The sequence below is a fragment of the Rhipicephalus sanguineus genome, chromosome 1 (assembly GCF_013339695.2).
Source record: "Rhipicephalus sanguineus isolate Rsan-2018 chromosome 1, BIME_Rsan_1.4, whole genome shotgun sequence".
NCBI lineage: Eukaryota > Metazoa > Arthropoda > Arachnida > Ixodida > Ixodidae > Rhipicephalus > Rhipicephalus sanguineus.
This window is the reverse complement of record NC_051176.1, coordinates 147,390,036-147,405,895: the sequence shown is the minus strand read 5'-3', so window position 1 is coordinate 147,405,895 and position 15,860 is coordinate 147,390,036. Positions and strand designations below refer to the sequence as shown.

The 15,860-nt window shown below is 45.4% G+C and overlaps 1 protein-coding gene across 2 annotated transcripts in view; it reads left to right on the top strand.

Moving 5' to 3' along the window:
• The first annotated feature begins 962 nt into the window (after positions 1 to 962).
• Positions 963 to 15,860, top strand: part of LOC119399883 (nucleolin) — a 60,100-nt gene continuing 45,202 nt past the window's right edge. For both annotated transcript variants that reach the window (XM_037666781.2, XM_037666764.2), the window contains exons 1-3: positions 963 to 1,164; positions 1,300 to 1,396; positions 14,895 to 15,176. In XM_037666781.2, the coding sequence (XP_037522709.1) occupies positions 1,111 to 1,164; positions 1,300 to 1,396; positions 14,895 to 15,176 (433 nt within the window). In that variant the 5' untranslated portion in view covers positions 963 to 1,110. The remainder of the gene's footprint in view (positions 1,165 to 1,299; positions 1,397 to 14,894; positions 15,177 to 15,860) is intronic.

The window sequence follows — 15,860 nt, the reverse complement described above, 5'->3', positions numbered from 1 at the left end:
CCCACAGTGCTTGCATCTGCCAGTGACTGCGGGATCGAAGTATTGTAATATGGCCGGGCATAGCGGTTGGCTCAGTTTTGCGTCTTGCATGGCTTTCGCGTGGTAGTACCGCACCACACTTTAAATATAGTCCAAGACGAGGAAATTCGCACATGTAAATTTTTTTTTTTTTAATTGTCGTGTGATGTTCATTTTATGGCGACCGACTTCTCGATCACGATCGACTGCAGTAATCAGTGTAACGTACTTGCGAAAGCGCGGTGGCTAGACCGTCCCTGTTTTGCAAGATTCTGCATTCGGAAAATAAGCAAACACTAATTTCTTAGCCTGAAATGAAACAACACTTGCTGGAGGCCTTGACTATTTGAGAAAACCATATTTATTTTGGTAAAACACCCCCCTCATCAAAATTACGAGGGGGGGGGGGGGCTAGCCTCCCCCCCTCCTGGCTACGAGGCTGGGCACATATCCTATGGAAATGTACACAGGTCAGAGTAATATTCAGAGAGGACAACATATATAGACCGGACCTTCTCGAGGAGCGATGGCTAAGCGCTCTGACTAGCTCAGGTCTACACGACCAACTGTTGGCAAGCCAGCGGGCCCCGGCCGCGGTGGAAAGGCTATGTCTCACCGCACATAATGTCCAGGTGGCCTGAGCCCGGGCAGGCAACCTTGCAGGTGCTTTTCTGAATAAAGTTTTTTCCGGCCGTCCGTCCGTCAGTCTCGAGTGTTCCCGCCAAAAGTCAAACATGAGGGAGGCTCGCAGCGCCACTACTGTCTCGCATTTGCTTTAGATGCATTCTCTCAAGCCAATTCTTATTTAACATGTGCTCATTACATATTTTTGTTTGCCAGAATAGACATTATTAATTGATAAATATTGTTATATTATGGCAAAAAAACAACGGCAAGTACCGTAAACCCGTAAAACCGACGCTCTTGAGCCATTCTAGCAACCTTGGGGCGACGACTGAAGCTCTCGCCCTCTCGCGTGCTGCTAGTGGCGAACAATTTCTTTTTGTTCCCACGTGCTGTTCCTGTCGGTAGGTGCTGTGGTTGACGTCCTGATTTTGATCCTTTCGGGACGGTTTTCGTCAAGAGTGAACTATGCCTCCGAAGAAGACGGCGGCCAAGGCACAGCCTACGCCGACGAAGGCCAGTGTAAGTTGATATGCTTGCCGTATACCTCCTTTTTTTTTTTTCTCTCCCAGAGCTTCGCGTCGGTACACGTGTGTCGGCCAAGCGCGCCGGGATAGCCGGCACAATTTTTCTCATGCACCTGTTCAATCCGCGCAGGGCAAGAAAGCCGTGAAGAAGGTGGTACCCGTCGAGGAAGTGGAAGAAGAGGACGATAAGATGGAGGACGACGAAGAGGCAGAAGACGCAGATGCCGGTAAGCGAACGTGGCGGTTGCATAGCGCGATCGGCCGGCCGGCTGCCGTCGCGGCACCACGCTCTTGGCGTGGCTTCTAGGACTACTTTTGCCGCAAAGTGCACCTCGCTGTTTCTCGCCCGTTTTGGCCGTTCCTAACGTCCGATTTGCTGTACAAGCGCTTCAGGAGCTGGAAATTTTTATGCGCCTATGAAATATGGCTTGCTCGTTAAATTTTTTAACCTAACACTCGCCGATCCCCACTGGCGCGAAATGGCGCCCTAGGGGTAGCAAAAGCGCCGACTGGGTTTGTGTCTCTTTCGTCTCTGCAGGTTTATTTTCGGGGTTTGCGCTTATTTTACAGTAACTAATTGTTTCGTCGATCGTAAACTTCTCGATCAGACGAGACTTGGCATCGCGGTCTTTGTGACGTAACCCCGGTGCATGTGCGATTCCAGACTGAGGCAAGCCTTTCGCGCTTCACGCTAACGATATCTCGGTTCCAAGGCACAATGGAGACGGCTCGTAGAGATCCGTGAATGCATTTTTCTCTGCATATCGAAATTTCAAACTTAATCTCTACGCACCTGGTGGAGCACGTGTGAAAGAAACGCGCTGGTGTTTTGTATTGCGTCGAAAAGGCGGCAGCCGTGTTTTGTAGCCGCTGCGAAGCCGATGGCTAATGCAAATGCCATTTCACGAGTTGTGGCCGCTTCACCGGCAACGATGCGATATTCCAGTGGCCACTTTTCTTTGTTGCTAGCCGCGCACACGTGGCGGCTAAGCTTGTGCCTGGCGAAATCGTCTGCTGTAAGGTTACAATGTAAAAAAGAAAAAGTGGTTGATATAAGGCCCGCGTGGTTAGCTAGCACTTTTTGTACTCTGGGTTTGTGGTTTCCTGCATCCATCTTGTGTCGGGCTGTGTTTTTGGTCGAAATCGTGGCATCAAATCATTTTTGTACCATCGATTGGCGCACAGATTAATGTTTATTTTTTTTTTATGCCCGCGTCATTCTGGGTCGCACTTCTTAGAATGTTGGAAAAAAAAATTGATTTTGCCGCCCAGTCTTATGACGGGAGCATTTTCAGAACATAGCTTTGAAAATGCTCTCCTATTAATGATATTACCAATCAGGCTTGCCCTGAACTCTTTACAAAGTGTGTTGACAACGAGTGTTGCTAGAACTATTTTTTTTTCTTGTGCATTAAGGATTTTTTTATGGCTCTTGGAGTTTATTGTGCTGGATGAATTACCGTGAAGTTCAGTACGTATTGACAAGTGGATAGGCGAGTTGGTTACGTTATTTTCGTTACAATGGCGTTAACGGGACAAAAGCCGCTCAACTTACCAATTGGAAAGAGAAGCAGCTATATCGAAACGCTTCTACTGTTGTCCATTGTAGGTGATTATTGTACAGATTATTTCAAGGCAGTAGAGAAAATGTATCTGCTGTGAAATCTCGGCAGTGAAGAAGCCGAGCGCGCTCGTGCTTTTTGCTAGCCTGGCGAAGCACCACTGTTGGTGACAAATCTGGCTCACGCGAACACACATGAACGCAACTAACTCGCATCGATGCAATATGCTCTTCCCTTTTTTTTTTTTTTGCGGGCCGGGGGGAGGGGGAATTCTTCCGTAGCCTTGCCGCAGAATTAGCGGAGCAGGGCGCGCGCATCTTAGTGCGTGTTTGATGCGCAGCTGTTCGATTTAATATTTAATTGTTTGTGATGAGATCGCGTATGCTGCTGCTTTCTAGCCGTGTGTGACGATTGCAGTTCTCTGTTGTAGATGTGCGCAGAAACGCTGACGCGGGTGTCGCAGGAGGCAGTCACGTAGGCGGTGCTGCGCTCGCGCGGATCAGGAGCGGTCTGCTCGCGGCTGCATGTTGCGCGGGCAGGCTTGATTTGATTTGCGCACACGTGCCCAGCGGTGTACTACGTGCGAAATGTTTCGCACGGAGCGTATCGCAGTCCTTATTGGTCACGGGCGGCCACGATAAACAAGCGCAGCTTTTCACCATAACTTAGAGGTCGTTGTGGTGCCGTTTGCCAAAGTAAATACGGTCGTTGGCTCTAAATTTGTTTCTTGGGTAGTCTGCAAGAACAGTGCAGGTTAGCATTCAATTTGTACTTTTTCTTAATCTGCAGTGTGTGGATCGTTGCTCTCGTACAGTACTCTCGATAATCCAAACTCTTCATAATTCAAACTTTCGGTTGATCATGCAAATCTTTAGGTTTTGGTTGGCCCGCTATGTTTTCAATGTAATTGAAAGCCGCATTATTCAAACTTCCCCACTGTACAAATTCGGTTAATTGAAACTTTTTGCTTTTCCATGCCTAGAAATATCTGCTGCCTTTGTTGCTTCTATCTGGACATTCGCGTTTTTATGCCACTAGCAGTCGCAAATAAACCTGATTGCCTGCCTACAGAAGGGTCAAACTAGCCAAACCAAGTGCACCAACAGTTGCATGTTGACCGAGGAAGAGGAAAAAAAAAAAAGCCGGAATGGTCTAGCCTTGGTCCACCGTGTGTCGAACGGCTCTTGGTCACTTTCGCTGCACTACACTAGCGTCATACGAGGAAGCGTCCTAAGAATGGGAAAGGGCTACGAACTGTCACGAGACTCAACACATTTTGTCTCTTAATTACAAGCGCGTGCACATGTTTTATTATGAGTACCGGTATGATTGCTGTCGTCTAAAAACTTTACTGGCAATCATGCAGAGCTGTCTTTGATGTTGCTGCGGCACTGAGAAACAAACATCACAGCGCTACTTGGTATGTTGCCTCGAGTTATATTTATGAGAACTTCTGATAATTCAAATGAGATCCTGAGGTCCCCTAGAGTTTGAATTATCAAGTCTACTGTAATCTGTTCAGATCTGTATGCTCCTGGCATTACTTGACGTAGTGGTTATAGTTCGTTAAAAAGATCACAGCTGTTCTAGATCATGTCTCCCATAAGCTAGTTACGTGACCAGTAAATATTTTGAGGGGAAAAAACGAAACCTAGTTAATGACTCAAATGCATTAATCAGTTCCATGCATCCCTTTGAAATAGTGTTCTTTTTTTTGAGAGGTGGCTTTTAATTTTTTAAAGTACGTTTTCAGAATGTAGTGACATTCAGAATTGGGGTGGACAAAAATTATTGTCTGGTTTTGTCATACGTTATGGTATTTTTTATAACTGTGCTCAAACGAAAATAGCACACAGCATGAAGGAAATAACATACACTAGAAGAGGAAATGACGGAACACGTGCACCGACTCGACGAATGAATGAATTGAACAACTTTACAAAGTCCAGTGAAGTTGATATGGGGTGGGCCTCGACCCCTTCCTAGGCATCGGCCGCGAGCCTTTGGGCTCGGGCTGCTTTCTTGACTCGCTGGATGGCCCACAGTTCTAATGCGGAGATGAGCAGTCTCCTGCCAGTGCGCCCTGCGGTTCAACACTGCCTCCTCGAGGTTTCTGTGTGCTCGAGCAGAGCCGTATATTCCCTCGAGCACTCCCATAGCATGTGTTCCAGTGTTGCCACTGCATCGCATGCCTTACATTTATAACTATTGCCCCCCTCCTTATTCTGAGTCTCCCAAATTTCAGGGTCCTCAGGTTGGTAGGATGTAAAAGCTGTAACATTGAATTGCTTGGGCATAATGCTGCTGCTGTTAGTCCCCAAGATGCTGTGTACACCAAAGACAGAAAAAAAAAGTTCCCTGAGAATGTGGTGTCTGCCTCCTTTGTTAGGTGCAGTATCTTTTACCAGCAAAATAATTGAGGCTCTACATAAATTAATGCAGGTGTGAGAAAACTTCTGTAATGATTGACCTCTTGAAAATGTTCGATGCTGTAAAAAAATTGGAGTGAAATGTCCCACTGATTATGAAAGTAGTTAATCACGAGGCATACTGCTAGGCTTTATTAATTTAGCCTGGATTAATACCCTATGATAAGGTTTAAAGCGCACTCTTGCAGAGGGATATCGCATGCTTTGTACTTGAGTGTCTGGCAACTGCTGCAGTTCTGTCACTAAGCAAGTATGGTTCCTTGTACATAGAAAAGAGTACCCTGAAAGAAAGGGGGTGGAGGCAGCACCTCTGCCAAACAATTTCTGCTGGCCCATGCTAAGTGAAGTTTTGTGCTGCTCCTAGACCATACTGCGAGATAACATAATTAGGTTCAGTAAAATAGTTTAACTGATGTGGAGTAAGAAAAGTAATACTTGGTGTGGATGCTAGTTCTTGTAGGACAGTCTCTTACTAGATAACATTACTGTGAGCAGCATGTGTGTCTCTTGAAAAAAGGCAATCACTTTAGTTGGCGTTTACACTTGTTGGGTGCAGTTTCCCTCCCTGTATTCAGTGCCATGTTTCTTGAGCATGGTGGCATGTGGCGCTCCCTAACATTCAAAATTTGTTGTGCTCCAAAATCGCATCAGAAACAGTATGCTTTTATTTTGATATCAACACTGTTACACATTGAATTCCCTCAAAGTTACTTATGGGATTGAAAAACCTTAAAGCACAAGGGGCCATGAAGTGCAACTCGGGAGTTCGCAGCAAGATCAAGTCGGTGCTTTCACGATTCTGTCGAGTGAAATGTCGTCAACATGGTTGCTTTCAACACCGCTGTCAAAAACCATCTGAAGAATTTTTCCCTCTGTGAGGCCTCGACTACTTTGTGTCGCCAGCTTTGCACTGAGAGAAATGTGTGTGGGCTTTGGGAACATTTTTTTACGCCCAGTTGCTCTCAAAACTGTGGACATGTATCTCTATTAGGTGTCAACAAGACCAAAAAAAAAAAAAAAGAAACTGCTTGCAGTATGCTACCACTTATCAGTGTATGAAAGCGCTTTCTAGGTGGCCGGCGCAGTGCTAGCTACCGACTCTTTGGCCTCTTGCATAGGGATGGTCGATTAAAATTTTTAATCGATTAATTGTTAATCGAATTAGCCTTTAATCGATTAATTGCTTTTGGTGGAATCTTTTAATCGATTAATCAACATTTTTAATGGGTGCTTTAAAACCGATATCTCTTTGTTTGAGAGGCATCGTTCGTGTTTAATATGGGCCCAAATCTTTTTATTAGACGCGTTGACGATCCAAAATTCCCACTTTTGAAAGTGTCGACGACGGGCCCCTTGTGTCCAGTGTGCGAAAATTCACACTTTCGCGCACTGGACACAAGGGGCCCGTCGTCGTTGGTTGATGTCGCGGATTCAAGAATCTGTGGCCATCATCCCTGGACTATTCGGCAGCAGGTCGTATTTTCTCGAAGCCTGCCTACTCGAGCTCATCGAAACCGGAGGCGCGTTCGGGGACCACACTGGTTGGAAAGTCGCACTTGAAACATGAAGTGTGGCGGAGGGTGAGGAAATCCCGAGAAAGGTAAAAGAGAGAAGAGGAGAAATTAAATAAGACGCTCGCTCTAGTAAGCAAGGCATCTTTTCTCGGTTTGTCGGTTGGATATTGTGGAAGCCCTACATAATACTATAATTGCGGACTGATGCGATCTTTTTCTTGAGGTCACCTATGCAGAGATTACACAGAAATATACTGGCCTCAAACAGACCATCCGTATAGGCAACTGCGGGAAATGGAAGGAAAGATTACTTTTAGGGGCTCGTTTTTCTTTGTTAGACACAAAATTAATTAGAATTAACAGACAATAATGCGAAGGAATGTATAGGGAATGTTAAGGGTGTATGACAAAGAAAAACGAGCCCCTTCATTCACAGCGAGGGTCTCGTTCTGGCAGACTTGTTGTCTTCAGGTAGTATGCGAGGGATTATTGGTCAGCTGCCAGTTCGTAAAAAAAGGTCACTTGCTACGTGACGCCAAAAGGCAGAAGTAGAGTGTTCCACACTCGCCCCCATTAAAGTCCCTAGGTTTTTCCCTGTTCTTTCTTAAGTACCGACAACCATTGAAGCGCCGCCGACGAATCTTATTGGCTAACGCTCGTTTTTAGTAGCCATGTTCTTGCTAACGCTTTTCCAGCAGCTGGTAAAACGCTTCTCCTGTTCACTGATGACAGGGGGTAGACAGGAGGAGAAAGGCGCGTCGCGTTAGCATATTGTCCGCTGAAAGATGTGTGGCTAATGTACTTACCCACATGGCTTTGCAAATCTTCCAAGTTAGGAAGAAAATGGCGTTGGACGCCAGCTGCGCGTGAGAGAGGGCCGGGAAAGGAGGCAGTTGTCTGTACTTAAGTAAAAAGGCAAAATCTAGGGACTTTAGCCACTTTAGCCGCCATGGCTGTGATCAGCGCTAACACTCGTAGGTTTAAATGCACATGTGTACCCTATGAAGTGGACGGGGGGATGACCGTCGACGTAGCTCAGTGGTAGAGCATTGGACGCGTTATTCGAAGGTCGCAAGTTCGGTCCCTGCCGGCGGCAAGTTATCTTTTCGTCCACTTTACTTTCTTCACATTGATATCCCAATTATTACAAATAACATCCTCCATACTTCCCTTGGCATTATTGTCTGTTAGTTCTAATTAATATTAATATCGCGGGAAATAGTGACATGAGTTTCTGCCTCCTGGCTAGAAAAACAGCAGCTGCGCCAGTATACTCCGCACCATAGGTCGGCAAACTCACTCATGAATCGACTCACTCAGACTCAGATCGAGCCATGAGTCTGAGTGAGTCCACATGAGTAATATTTTGGTGAGCTTCAGTCCGCGTGAGTTCGGTTGAGAAAAATCTTAGCGAATCTGAGTCCGAGTGAGTGCGGTAGCGGAAAATTTTGGTGGGTCTGAGTCCGAGTGATCCCTAAGCGCAAAATATATTTCTTGAGTGAGTCTGAGTAAGCTCCACACTTTTTTGCCGACTTATTGTTCTATGTACACAACTTCAGCGTCACTAGCACCCTTATGTCTGCTCACGCCTATACTCCCGCTGACTCACACTTCAAAGCACTAGCGTTCATACACCAGCTCTATATTTATTAATCAGAGGCGTGAGTTACGTAGAAGGGGGGGTGGGGGGCAGGTTGACCTCCACTCGCAAACTCTTTCACAGGAAGTTCTCGATCAAAAATATCTCGTGTGAGTCACCTCTTTCAATAAGAATGTCCATACTGGATTGCCACCACTCATAACTCATATTTGAAGGTACGAGATTAAAAGGCGCCAAGTCGAGCGCCAATTTTGCGAGATATTGGTGTTAAATAGCAGTGACACCATGATAGAAGCCAATTATACGCTAACGGACTCATGAGTCGACTCACTCAGACTCAGATAGAGCCGTGAGTGTGAGTCTGAGTGAGTCTGGCTAAGCAACATGTTGGTGAGTGAGTCCGAGTGAGTTCAGTTGAGGAAAATTTTGGTGAGTCTGAGTCCGAGTGAGCTCAAAGGGCAAAATATATTTCATGAGTGAGTCTGAGTGAGCTCCACATTTTTTGCCGACCTATGCTCCGCAGGTTTCACCTGATCTTTGCCGTAACACGGCGCCACTCACACCTTTTCAGTCGTGCGTACATCCTGAACTGTGAGCGCTATCTAATGTACCAGAGATTACAGCATAAATTGCGCGACTGTCTTTTCTTGTCACAGCAGAAGACGGGGGCCTCTAGCTGAAAGCTGTATTTCTCCCTAAATACGCGACCGTGCAGTATTACTAAGTGCTTCAAGGTCACTTCTTCAATAGTAATGCACTGGATGCTAGACGTTCGGTAAACCGACGCGTAAAGTTGCGGATTACATAAAGCGTCTATAAGACCATTTCACAATTCGCGAGTGCGCATTCCTGCGCTACATTTTCTCTCAACTAATGGCAGCAACTTTCGTGCTTCAAGTGGAGACGAGGTCGTAGTTGCGCGTGCTGGCGTTTGTCTATTATGCGTGTTCGTGTCAAGAGAGCCGAGTCTACACTTTCCGCGTCCCAGCGCAAGCAAACCGCGCTTGAACACTGTTTGAAGAAGTGACTAGCTGCCATTAATTGGGCTAACTGCATCGTAGGAAAGTTAGCTCAACAATTATGAAAATGGTATATATACCCTATAAGACGGACAGATGGGCTAGTTGGTATACAGCATAATAAAAGATGGTTACTAGCGTCCTTCTCCACTTTACGCTAGCAAACATGTCTTGTTATGTATATACAGATTACCTAATCATCTCCCCATCATCGTACTTCATCACTCTTTTTCCCCCGTTGCGTTTTCCCCGGTGCAGAGTAGCAGGCAGGGCCGTACTAGCTCAGGCCACCCCCTCTGCCTTGTAATATATTTTCTCTCTCTTTCATTGGTAAACAATATTTTATTTGCTAAAGAGTAAAACAGAACGGCACTAAGAACCAGTGAGGAAATAAGCAGTGCATATTACAATGCCGCACTTACACAAGAATGGAGTAAAATCTGAGGATTGAATAAAATACAAAGAAAGTTTCGATTGACACTACAGGCGACGAAAATACTCGTTTATCAAATGTAAGCAGACATGCGTTTATGCGGCAACACGATGAAACAGCGCGGCAAAAAACGAACACGGACAAAATAAGCTACAAGACGATGCGCTGGCACGTATGAAATTTACTGAATGAATAAACTTCTCTTTTGAAAGTTGGCGAATCCACGTGCTGCTTACTTTCTCAACAGTCCCCTTTTTTGTTTTGTTTCATGGGGTCGCTGCTTCGAACCACATGCTTTCTTCTACTGAGCGAAGAAATGTCAGTTGCCCGAGATGCTCGGGCGACAACCGACACCTCCTTTGGGTCGCCACACATCCAGCATGCGAAAACAGGCACTCGGATGCTACTGACGTTGCAGGAATTGGCAAACACTCCATTGCAACGTCAAACACATGATCTAGGCCAGTTTGCATGCTGTGCCAAGTCTCAAGTGAATTCGGATTGGTGCGGCGATCGACTACAGGGTTACTATAGTATGTCTTGAACTGAGAAGGCATTTAGTTCATCGGATCGTACTCCAGTGCAACGCAATTGCGTAAAAGTGCGCGATCGACGGCATCCCAAATAGAACCAGAAAAGGTAGTAGTATTCGGCTTTGCAACTTCCTGCGTCTAAGGATAGCGTTCAGGGTCTGCGTCTCAGGATAGCGCGCCTCGCAGTCATGCGCTCCGGCCAAGGGGCGAGGTTGGGGGTGGGAGTGGGGGATGCCGTAATCGATTAATCGAATAGCTTTAATCGATTAATTTGATTAATCGAAAAGTCCAAATCGATTATGATTAATTGTGGACCTTTAATCGATTAATCGTTCATCGATTTTACCATCCCTACTCTTGCATCGCGGACAGCACAGCACCGGCTGTGGAAGCAAGTGGGTTAATGACTTCCCGTGGAGTTCATGTTAGGGTGGTTGTGTTTTATACCATACGGTGGTCAGAATTCATGGACATTTCAACCCGCTGCAGTGGCCTGTGGGATTTTGCTGGGAAAGCATGGTGTCACATAACCTTGGTACCCTGGTTCTGCTTCTTGGCAGTGACAGATGTTCATGGCATGTGAGAACATTTCAAAATTGAATATAAAGCCTCCTATTACTGCAAATTTCATGGAGCACAGAGTAGGTTTTGGGTGCACAGGACCAATTATTAGACCCAGTATGCTATTAGCCCATGAACCAGGATCCTAACGGTTCTGACCATAAAGTGCAATAGCAGGTACTTAGCCACACAATGAAGGCCTAGGTTGTACTGAAAGCACGAACATAATCAAAATAGTTTATAGTAAAAAATTCATAGAAGATTTACACAGCTTGTGCTTCCAGTGCTCTAACTAAAGCATAAGAGAAAGCCTCATTCAGTTACAAATATGAAGTGTAATATTGCAGGGAAATGTTAGGTGCCCTGAGGTCATACATAAAGAAACTTTGGGCTGTCTGCAGGAAAGCGAAGAGCAATAACCTTTTTCTTTTGACATGGTTTATGTATGCTAATATTGTTTTTGTTACACATTGTACAACTACTCCTGCTTAGAGACTCAAATATTTGTGTTGGAAATGTTTGCCTGATAACTTCTTGAAAAGGCAGACTTGCTGCTCCAGAAGTCGTGCCGAAATGGCTTTGCTCAATCACTTAAAGGAGTACTGACACGATTTTGAAGTGCAACAAAACGGACGTTTTTGTTTTCCTTGGCATGTAGTGTTAACGCTCTCCCCACACCGCATCCGGGAAACACGTATAAATATTTAAGTTTGATTTTTAAAGTTTTCATCTCCCAGCATCTGCAAGGCAGCTTCACCGCATGGAGAGCCCTATGACGTTTCAAGTCGGCTCACTTGGTTTGCGAAATCTGGGTCCTGCATGCAGCCTAAATCACAGAAATCGCTGTCGGAGGCACTGGATGACAGTTCACTCATCATGAACCACGTTCGACTGACAGCAAAGGACAGCAGGTGCATATTTCGTGGGTTGCTGTCTGCCCGTGACGTCACGGGCCGACTTGACACGTCACTACGAAGCCGCCCTCTCGAAACCGAAACCGAAACTGCTGGTTGAAAGAAGCGGTATTAAAAATATATGTAATGCATCCCCAGGCACCAATACACTCTTTTTAGGGTTATCGACACCCGTGCTTTCATTTAGAGCAACAATCCGAAAAATTTTAAAATTCATGTCAGTACTCCTTTAACTGTGTTTACTTCCCCACTGGAGTCGTTGAAGAGTGCAGTCATTGCTGCCGATAGTTGCATGTCTGTGTGGTATGTTTTATATCATGGGCTCTAACACGCGCAAAAAAAAGGGTTGTGCAAAATACAGTAAGCTGCAAACAGTTCAAATCTGTGCTTTCAAAGTCTTCAAAGCTTAATGTTGACACGTCAGCCATAAATATACAGTAGTTATGGCCGTTAGAAATTCATTAGGGATCAGATGCAAGTTTGGTTCTGCCACTTGGTTCTGCCACTTTTGCTTTCTTTGCCGCTACATAGTTGCAACCACTATCAAAGTACGGCATCAGGCCATTCAACAAGAAAGTTTTATTTTCATTCTACCAGAATGAACATGTGCTGGGGCGGTATCCTTGGGCGATCCCTTTTGCAAGGTTCCACTAGACAAGTGGAACCTCACAGTGGCCACAGTGGTCACGCACTGTGCCACCTGCTCTAAGACAGCATGCGAGAAGCATAAGATTGAAGCCCTGGCATGTTTGGAATTAATCTCTTGGAAGAATTGCAAAAGTTTGGAAAGTGGTTGTTCGAGAATGCTACCCGTGTACTCTTAGTGGCACTTTTTTTTTTTGTTGTTGTTATAACATGTAGGAAGATGCTGGTGTTGTGGCACATGTGGCCACTCTCAGCTATGCTGTCTGCAGTGCACTTTTCCGGTTTTAGGCCTGTCGTGGTGGGCTCGGTGCGTCCTTGGCCAGTGACTGCATTGCCCTTTTTCCAAATTGTAATAGTACTAAATTTTCCTGATATGGTGTGCACCCTACAATGTGTAATGCATGGCCTTGTGAGGAACGCCAATAGGATGGCAGAGTCACGTGCATTGAGCACCTATTGACTGCAGACCGAGCAGAGTTGCCACATTGCGACCAACTTGCAGAACCATGCTAGTGTGGATGGCTCCTTGAGTCACCCTCTTCCCACTAGGTCTGCTAACATGTGCATGTACACCGTGTACGTGAGATTCTGTTTGTTCTGTGATAGCACATTTTTGAATGTGCACATGCGTTATGACATACAGAAGCTCTTGAATTTGTGCGGAGTATTTGCATCCGTGATTGTACGTGTTAGGTGCGTAGTGTGAGGTTATTGCTCTTCATATGCAATAGTAATATTAAAGGAGTCCTGACACAAAAATTTTTGCCCCGCGTTTTTTTTTGCTGCAATGTGTTGCTGGGGGCCTGTTGTCATAACACGGCACATTGTTTGCTGCAGTGCACGACAGATAATTAATTACAAGCTCCTCATTACCGACACAGCCTCAGTTTCGGTTTGACAGAGCTCCAAAAACGACAAGCCACCGGATGCAACTATCACCACCTAGCGAGTGAAACGCTCGGTCACGTGAGCGCACGGAACAGTTACGCATTTCCGCGCGGTCTGTCGTCGTTTGGCTCATCGTTGTCTGATGGCGATGATTTTCTTGCGGTGGGGATGGAAGGAATTTTTGACGTGTCGAATCACTTCAGGTTTGACCCGCTGGCGAGGAGCGATTAGTCGGGAAACGCGTCAAAACAGAAATGGCGGCTACGACGTCATCATAACTTGTACCGGCTGCAACAGTTACGTAGGGGAAGTAGAGGGATCACCTCGGGTCACCTCCGAGGGTGTCAATGCACCAGGTGCGGCCTATAATGCTGGATCGCGCTCGCGAACTTCAAAATTCATATAAAATACCTTCCAAGCTTTATTCGCTGTCTATATTTTGCAGATGGTACACGCACGTACACGGGAATCGATCCAGCAGGCTATCTCGGCCGCAAAATTTTTTGTCAGTACCCCTTTAATTTTAGTTGTCACTTAGCATTTCAAGCTCATCACAAAATGTGGTTAGCGTCCTTGTAAACCAGTGGTCTAAAGTAAATAAGTGGTCATATGGTGTGAATGTAGTGCTTCAGCAACTTTTTGCGATCTCTGGGTGATTCCACAATCTTAGAATTACTGTGGAATATGAATGAGGTGGTGCAAAGATCACTCAGTAAAGAACTTTTGACCAAGAATCTGAACCACTTATACTGTGGGATATTCATGCTTGGGCACACAGCAACTGTGAAACTGTTGCTTAGCGGTTATGCAACAAGGTTTAACTGTGCTTGATGTGTGCTATTTATTGTGTGTTTGCAAAGGTACTACAGAGAAATCTGTGTAGTAAATTTCTGCATAGCAGGTTCAGATTTCTGCTTCCCAAATGCATTCTGACACTTCGTTTGGATTGTCTGCTCCAAAGAAGAGTAACGTAGTCTTGAATGATACTCATGAGACATGGCAGTCACAAAGGAAGTTGTTCGTGTGGCTTGTTTCTTTGTTGGACACAAATAATGAAGCCAACAATTAAAGGAATTTAGGTGGATGAAAAATAGCCCATTCGGTCGGTGGGATCTAAACCCACAACCTTCTCACGGAAAGTCTTAAAACTGCAAAAGTCTGACTTATGCAATTTAATTAACATAACAATCGTGATCAATTCTCTGCCTATGACAGTGCTATCCACATCGCTTACGTATATGTGGTCTGAGGTAAACATGCTTGCTATATGGCTTGGTGCTAGGCTTATGCCAAATGATATGGTGCGACACATTACAGTGGTGCACTTTGGACAGAGCTAATCATTTTTTATTAGATCAAAAGAGTCGCATGAACAGCGTAATTCTGCCACATGACCAATGAGTCGGTGTTGGAGATGAGTGCTCGCGTTTTGCAGCTGCGGGAAATTTATTGCGGCGGTCTTTATAAACAGAGAACTGACAAAAACTTATTCCACCTTTTTTGTGCCTTTCTGCATAAGTAACCACAACAAATGATATGTTTGTAAGTCATAGTTTACATTGAGACTTTGATGTTATTTTTGAGGGCGTAAGTGGCACTAGGCTAATGTTACATTTTTTTTCTTTAGGCATGGATGATGCTGGAAATGAGGAGGAAGAGGAGGTTGCTGCCAACGAGGAAGAGGAGGAGGAGGAAGAAGATGAGGAGGAAGCAGCCCCTGCTCCGGCTAAGTCCAAGCAAAAAAACGGCCTCCAGGTCAAGGCTAATGCAGCCCAGGAAGAGGAGGACGAAGAGGATGAGGTTGAAGAAGTAGATGCTGAGGAAGAGGAAGAACAAGAGGAGGAGGAGGAGCAGGAAGAGGAAGAACAGGAAGAGCAGGATGAGGAAGACGAGGAAGCTGAAGGGGAAGGTAAGCTCCAGCTATTTCAAATTACTAAATTAACATTATTAATTCTAACTATTCTAGAATTCATTAGTCATACAATTCATATGTGAACACTTTTATCTATAGATTATTTGTTTCTTGGCCAATCCCCCAGAGTGGGTGTGAGCCATTCATAAAGGCAGTCATCATCGTCGTCTGTAGCATTGCCTGCTAGTAGAATTTTCATCACCTGTAGGGGAAGCCATTTGTGTGGCCATAGACTGAGAGTTGCTTGCCGCCTGTGTTGGCTCACCATCAGTTGCAACGTAACCAAACCCATAGTCCATGTGCTGACTACACTCGTGAAAGCAATAGAATCTGGTCTATACTTGCTCTAGTGTTGCCTGCTGTGTGTGCAAAAGTGTAGTGAAAAAATGAGAATAGTTACAGGGGCTCAAAATCATTGTGTATTGCATAAAAACCCATTAAGCGGGTAGGGCAAGTCCTTCGGGTTATTAACAGACATGGTAAAGGAAGAAAAAGTACGTAACTACCATTTACCACTACATTTTGAAATTTCTGGTGGGCAGCCAGTGCCATCTGTGTTACGTGCAGTGATGTGATAGCTGCGCCAATTGCGCCAAACTGCGCCAAGACGTCAAACCTGCTACATCCTGCTACATCTCCGCTGTTCTGCGCCAAAACTGCGCCAAACTATAAGCACACTAG